Source organism: Heterocephalus glaber, unplaced genomic scaffold (genome assembly GCF_053883595.1).
Source record: "Heterocephalus glaber isolate CG9 unplaced genomic scaffold, H.glaber_assembly_v1.0 deba00000071, whole genome shotgun sequence".
In the NCBI taxonomy this organism is placed as follows: Eukaryota; Metazoa; Chordata; class Mammalia; order Rodentia; family Bathyergidae; genus Heterocephalus; species Heterocephalus glaber.
The window spans coordinates 30599627-30606625 of NW_028258137.1; the positions used below are offsets into that span (position 1 = coordinate 30599627).

Consider the following 6999-nt stretch of genomic DNA (forward strand, 5'->3'; position numbering starts at 1 on the left):
GCCCTCATTGGTTGGCCTGTACCGGAAGTGTTCGCTGACACGTTCTATGAAAAGGAAAGAATGTCCCCTCTCCTCGTACCCCTTCGGCCTTTCGACTTTGTTGTTGGAGAGGAGCAGTGCCCAGCACCGTGCTAAGGGACAGGCAAGATTATCTTCACTGCCCCTTCTCCAGTGAATCTACAAGCCAAGTTCGAGTCCGGGAACAACTGCTGGTATGATAAATATCCTGCTCTCCGTCAACCTCTCTGGCACATCAACGTGGGGGGGTCAGCCTGGCATGGCTGCTCCGTTGGTTGCACAGCCTTTGGATGCTAACGCGCAGGCGCCCGTCGCCTGGTCAGCTCCACTCCAGGCTATTAAGGGACCTGAGGTATGCAGCCCACGCTGCCCTGTTCCCAGAACCCCTAGCTACATTCTGTCCGCTCCTTCAACCCTGACCTCACCAAGCCCCCCTGGCAAAGATCAGCCGTACAGCTTGAGTTAGGCTTGATTATTTTTAAGGACACAAACGCAGGAGAAAAGATGAAGGTGGTCCTTGGGGACCAGGTGAGCAATGAAGTTACAAAGTGAAGGGAGCCAGGTAAAACGTAGGGGTGGTCAAGAGAGGAAGCAGGTCAGGCCCTTTATCCTGAGGGGAAAGGAGATTTGATAGAGTCCTTGGAGTGGGTGGGCTAGCCCAGGCTTCCCCCTTGGTCTTCCTCAAGATGCAGTGGCCCCTGCGCTGCGGGAGATTAGGGACAGGCTTGCCCACCAAGCCTGCTCTGCGTGCAGGGACATCTCTAGGACGGTTTCTGTGTGCCTCTTAGGTGAAGGGCGAGCTCCTGCTCCCTGTCAAGGTCTTGCAGCTTGTTACTGTAGAGGTGAGTTCCAAAAGGGACCCATTTCCAAGTCTTCTGCAAATTGAAGCCATTGCGCTAACCTGCTGAGAGAGGAAAGGCTGATTAAAACCCAAAGGCCACTTGGTGGTGGTTCCTAGGAAGTCGGAGGTCAGCAGGGTCTCATCTGGGGGGAAGTGAAGGCCTAGAGGCAATTTGTTTGCTAGAGGTATCCTTGGATGCCTCTGTGTAAACTCAAATAACAATGTAACCCAATTTTCTAAGTCAGTAGCTAATCCTGAGAGAAATTACTACAAAGGGCAGATTCTGACAGTAATTGCTGGAGGCTGTTTAATGCTTGGGGAATGTCCCTTTGTGAAGTGAGATTCCCTTCCTCCAGGCCCTCAGCACAGCACCAGAACCTAGTGCAGTCAGGAGATGCCCTTCCTGCATGAGGATGAGCTCTTGGGAGCAGCACTCTCCAGGGGCAACACAAAGCTCTGCTTCCAAGGCGCTGAATGCTGGAGCAGTCTACATTTCCAGGGGGGTTAGTGGGCCATGGAGAAGGCTCCAGGCTGGACTTGGGCACTGAACTCCAACCCATAGCATGTGTCTGGCTCACCCCCTCAGATGTCTGCAAAATCCCAGGTGCCTGACCAACCCTAGGAAAAGCTTGGTGCCAACACAGCTAGTGTTCTCCAAAGGGCAGACAGAGGACGAGGGCAATTGTGCTAGAGGGGCATGGTGAGACACACTTGGTGCACCTTGCAGAACTCTGGACCACGAAGGCACAGATGTAGATTGTCCATATTTTCAAAGACTTGCTATATGATTCCAGGTAAATTGCCTCCGTCTGAGTTTGTTACTATTACTTGGCTTATAATGAGGGAGGACTAGAACTTTGATCTCTAAGCATCACTTAGAGGAATGCTATGCGATACCAGGTCTGAACCTGGGCTTGTGCAGAGGCATAGGCTGTGTCTCAGCTGGGCAGGTGATGGATGGGCATCTTTTGGACACACACTAGCGCCCCAGGGCCCTTGGGGGCCCACTACCTTCTGCTCCGGACGGGTATGGGCACTGCACTGAAGGCTCCCTCCGCCTTGGGCACTGCGTACAGTTTGGCGGCAGCCCCTGCAGGGCGAAGATGGAGGTTCCAAAGATTTTGGCTTCACAGGAAGCTTCTTCTTCGCAAGCTGAGTCTCTGGGGACCAGAGGTCGCCTGGTGGAGCCTGGAGGCTGTCCGGAAATCATATGGCACTCAGGACTGCGAGGCCTGGGCCGGGCTGAGGGAGCGCCTTCCACAGCACTGGGTGCCACGGTGTGTGCCAAAGACCAGATCCGCGGCTTCTCTCGGAATGGGTAGTGCATGATCCTGCGGCCCCCGGGCTCTGTCACCATGAAGTCAGCTTCTCCTGACCCCGGGGGCTCATTCAAGGAGAAGCGGGGCGCCGTGAGGCTGCACACCCCTCTCTCCAACCGGCCCTCTCGAGCTGCGTTGCACCGCGGGGGCAGAGACTGCGCGCCCTTATGGAACTCCGCTAGCCTGTCTGCAGCTGTGGCCGCCGCCTCCTCTTCTTCAGCTTCCTCCTCTTCTTCCTCTTCCTCCAGGTCTTCCAGGTCACTCAGTCTGAGCCCCTGGGCTTCCTGATTAGCAGTAGTGTCTGCAGGAAATCGAGAGCAAGTGAGCAAAGCCCCCCAGGATCAAGGGAAAATCACGGGAGTGCACATCCCTGTGAAGATTTTAGCACGGCACAGCCTGCACCCAGGGCACTCTATAATCACCAGACCTGCCACACCATCTCTTGCACATCCCCCAGGGCTGACTCTTGGCCCCAAAAGACTCCTCTCCCTGCAGCACCAAGCCAAGCAAGGGCCATTTGGCGATGCTGCAGTCTGCATCTCAGTTCCTCCACTGTAAAAAGAGGAGGGTTAGCTTTTAGCCAACTTCTACAACCATAGGTAGTTGCTGCTACATCATTTTATTCAGTAAATATTTGAGTCCTGTGTGCCCAGAATCACTCAGGCACTTAGATATTTAGGGAGTACAGCAGTAAGACATCTAGTGGAGAGGACATTCCGTAGGGAATTCCAGGCAGAGTGAAGCACATCGGCAAAGACTCTGGGGTATGCAAAGGATGAGTTCAAGGAGCACCTTGCAGAAAACCTACACTGCAGGGTGGCTTCCAATCAAACTGCTTGATGGCATGTGAAACCCATCAGGTGGGGTGATGATACAGTGGGTACCTTTGGTGTCACTGTTTAGGAAGCCCAGTGACTCCTCCACCTTCCTCTCCTCCCCCACTTTGTTCTTGGGTGCCCACGTCATCTTGTTCTCCTTCTTGAGGCGCCGGCGCGCGTTGGCGAACCAGGTGGACACCTGGGTGAGGGTCATCTTGGTGATGATGGCCAGCATGATCTTCTCGCCCTTGGTGGGGTAGGGGTTCTTGCGGTGCTCATTGAGCCAGGCCTTGAGCGTGCTGGTGGTCTCCCGGGTGGCGTTCTTCCTTCGTCCTGCACTGCTCAATTCCACCCCACCATACCTGTGGAGAGAACTCTGCTCAGGTTTTAGGCTGGGAACTAGGAGCTTAGAGCAGGGGACAGTTTGCTGCCTGGAAGAGTGGTTCTGCTCCCTCCCTTCCCCCTTCTCCACCCTCCCCCCATCCTCTCCACTTTGGCAGGGGAGCCTGCTAGCAATGTCATCCCCCCTCCTCACCGGTCATAGTGGTACTGCCCCAGAGTTGGTTCATAGGGATAATAGGCTCCTGGTTGTGCCAGGCTGGGTGTCAAACTCCCTGCAGCTTCCTTAAATTCATACTGTGGATTCTGGGGGTGAGAAGAAAAGAGAATTCAGGTCTACACTTGGGCAGGATGCAGGTGGGATCATGGGTTCTGTGGCCAAGTCTAATTCACATCCTGGTACTACTAATCTTATTGGCTGTGAGACCGTGGGCACAGTGGTTTAACTACACTGTGCATCATGCCCTCCACTGGTAAAATGGTGATCATAGCCTATAGGTTATGAAGAAGACCATGCTGACAGAGGCTTGGCAGAATCTCAGGGACAAAATAAGCAGTAGTAATGAGCTACAGGTATTCTTGTTGTTACTTTTGTCTCCCACCACATTCAGGGCTGCTAGGGTACTTCTCAACTTTACTCTCCTTCCAGAGCTATCCCTGTCCCCTTACATCTTTGTGACTTTCAGTGAGGTACTTGAATCCCTTTGTGCCTCAATTTCTTCATCTTGAGAACAATGATGACCTGTCTACCTCACAGAATTAATAGTAGTGTATTTTCTAAACAGCATAGAATTCTGCAAACTGGAAAGTGCTATAAAGTTGGCTTTTTCTCGTATACAATACACAATCCTAAACGTTTCCTTTCCTAGGGAGTTGTGTATCCCTCCTAGATTTTCCCTAGAGAGGCTTCACTGGATTTCACCTGCAGCTGCTGTCCGTGCCCCCACATTCGGCCCTGCATACTCACCAGGGCCCCATACAGTGCCGTTGGCTCTGGGCCATAGGGCAGATATCCAGGGTAGCTCTGGGCGTATGGGGCTCCATAGATGCCCAAGGCTGCTCCCAGCTCAGGCCTTGAACTGCCCAGTAGTCGACTGTCATAGGGTGCACAGCAAACAGTGGATGCTGGGGTGGAGCCTGAGGCCACACCTGAGACTGAAAGTGGGGCAGATTCGCAGCAAGTGGTGCTGGAACTTGCAGACACCAGAAACTAGAAGAAGAAGATGGGAAAGGGGTCACTGGAGGTCAGAGAGCTGTACTTCCAGCTGGCAAGAACCAGGTGATCCCTTCACTCATTCCTTCATTCTGCTGTGCGCTCAGCATTCTGCTAGCTTCTGGGATGGGAATTTTCAGAAGACAATCTACTCAAACTGCTCTCGTAGATGTGCTTATGCCATAGCTAACCCTCCAGAGTCCAAGGGGGTTCAGGAAATGTGGACATTCAGAAACCAGAATTAGAGACCAAATCCCTAGCTCCCACCTCTACCCACCCCTATCGGATCGGATCCTACACAGGCAGAGGTAGAAGTTGGCTTTAGAAGCCACCATCAAGATTTTATTCCTTTTCCCATTTTATAAATAGGCAATCCAGGACCATGAGTAGAAGAGTCCAAGATCACACCGCAGGTCAAAGGTCAACCTGGCACTAGCTGCTAGGAAAATTCACCCGAATTCTGGGGGGAGAAAGGGAGAACACTGTTGGCTGTCCCCAGAATTTCAGCAGAAAACTCTTATATTGCCAGGTTTGGAAAATCTAGAGAGCCAGAGGCACAGATCTTGGACCAGCCGGAGGAGGAAGGATAAGAGCAAAGGTCAACAAATGAACAACAGCAATATGGTGAGAAGACAGCGCTCTGGCCAGGAAGTCTTTTCTGAGTCTCCCATTCACCTCACACCTCGAAGAGGTGGCCTGACTAGAAGATCCCTGAGATCCCACCCCCCTCGCTGAGCGCAGGGTCAGGGCGCCCGCGTTCGGGTCACAGGATTCTCCAGCATGCACTTGGGAGTTTTCAGTCCGGAATTGGGGATGTCAGATGAGGCCATCACACACTGCCAGTTGCTTGTTTTCCCTGGCTTCCCCAGCGACATGCCGAAGGGGAGATGCTCAGGGCTAAGGGCGACGCAAGTCAAGGGTGGGAACAGACGAGCACTGGACACCCGTTCCACCCAGCCTGTTCCCACTCCCCCCAAAGGCACTTCTTACCTGGGAAGCGCCGCCGTAGGGGTGTCCGAAGTGCGAGAAGGACATAGTGGCTGTTCTTGGCCTGTCTCCCTCTTCCCTTATGAGTTCCCTTCTTAGCCCCGCTGCTGGGCGCCCCTAGCCAAGCGGCGTCTTGCTCCTTACACCGCCGCTGGAGCCCGCCGCTGGTTGCTCTGCACGTTTGGTGCAACGGGAGGCAGAGCCGAAGGCAGCCCAGCTGCCGAGCCCTGCGCTCCGGAAGGCGCCCCTCCGGCCCGTGGGGTCCAGAAGACAGAAGGGCCCATGGATGGGAAGGGGAAGGAAGAATGCGCGGGTTCCGGGAGGCGCGCGGTGGCGAGGCGCGGCGTGGCGCGGGGCTGCGAGGCTCCCGAGGTGTCCTGCTCCAAGGTGGCCAGAGGCTCAATGTGACGTCACGGTAATCTCGGGATGCCAGACGGGACCCCGGGCCCCGGGGCCCCGGGCCACCAAGTGCGCCAAGTGCCGCCAGCCCGTGTGCGCGCGCGCGCACTCTCTAGCCACACTCACACTTGCTCCGAGAGGTTTGTGCAGCTGGCGAGGAACGTCAAAGACCCTGACCCTCTGCTAAACGCTAGGTCCTACCCCCTTTCCCCCCAAGCTCAGGCGCGCGCACTCACATAGAATCTCTACAAATTACCCGGGAGAAGTAGGAGAAACGCCTCCCTCTGCGCCGCGCAGGCCCTGGGAGCAGCAGGGCGCTCACCTCCTCCCCCGCGACCCGGAGGAGGCTAGAGGTAGCCGGGGCGGCAAGGGAGGAGAGAATACAAAAGAAGAGAAGAGATCGGAGAAAAGTGGGGGAGAAATGCAAGAGGGAGAAGGAGGAGGGGAGAGGCGAGAAATGAGGAGTCTAAGCGAAGAGAGAAGTGCGCGGGAGGGGGAGGAAACCGAGGTGGGGAGGCTAGGCGGAGGCTGAGCCTGCAGGTGGAGAGCGGCAGAGGCTCTGTGGGGAGACTGTCCAGCCCAGCTCCTCCGCCTCTCTGTTGCAGGAAAGTTTGTTCGCACCACCGGCCCAGCGCTGGTTGGTACACATCGGGGATGCGTGGATGGATCCCACTGGGCGGTCCATCTTTGTCCCCTGGGATCTGCTTCCTACTTCAGTCTCTAGCTAATTTTTGCTCTCCAAGCCCTGTCCTTAGATACTTGACCCTGGGCTTTTCTGCAGCCGCCTGGCCCCGTAGTAAGCCGAGTAGCGCCCCCTTAGGCCAAGGTTCGGGAACCTTCAGATGAAGCCTGGAAAGGTGCCAAGTGTGACCCTTGGCATCTGCGTATTTTGCGCTGAGACCTCTCTGAGCATCTCCTCCAAAGGCGAGGCTTGGCTGCCTTGCCGGAGTCTCCTGCAGTGTACGAGGGGGAGCTGGGGAGCTGGAGGAAGGCGCCAGGGCCGGGCTGCAGCCCCTGTACTCCGCTGGGGGTGGCGCCGGAGAGCTGTAGTGAAGAGCTCCAGGA

General features: G+C 55.4%; 1 protein-coding gene across 3 annotated transcripts; it reads right to left on the reverse strand.

The window, feature by feature from the left end:
* Nucleotides 1-463: 463 nt before the first annotated feature.
* Irx6 (iroquois homeobox 6) lies at nt 464-5708 on the reverse strand. 3 transcript variants are annotated; one of them, XM_087206445.1, is made up of 6 exons: nt 5539-5708; nt 4303-4545; nt 3532-3641; nt 3063-3358; nt 1871-2479; nt 465-919 (listed from the first exon to the last, which is right to left on the reverse strand). In XM_087206445.1, the coding sequence occupies exons 1-6, from the start codon at nt 5581-5583 to the stop codon at nt 915-917; spliced, it is 1308 nt and encodes a 435-aa protein (XP_087062571.1). In that variant the 5' UTR covers nt 5584-5708; the 3' UTR covers nt 465-914. The 3 variants fall into 3 exon arrangements, with proteins under 3 accessions (XP_021116546.2, XP_087062571.1, XP_004847969.2); XM_004847912.4 differs by having other exon boundaries at nt 465-922; XM_021260887.2 differs by having other exon boundaries at nt 464-2479.
* Nucleotides 5709-6999: the final 1291 nt, after the last annotated feature.

Coding starts and splice junctions, on each gene's coding strand:
- Irx6 (XM_021260887.2), bottom strand. CDS start 5,583: ATGTCCTTCTCGCACTTCGGACACCCCTACGGCGGCGCTTCCCAG. Junction 3,359..3,531: donor GGGCAGTACCACTATGACCG/GTGAGGAGGGGG, acceptor TTCTCTCCACAG/GTATGGTGGGGTGGAATTGA. Junction 2,480..3,062: donor CCTAAACAGTGACACCAAAG/GTACCCACTGTA, acceptor GATTTCCTGCAG/ACACTACTGCTAATCAGGAA.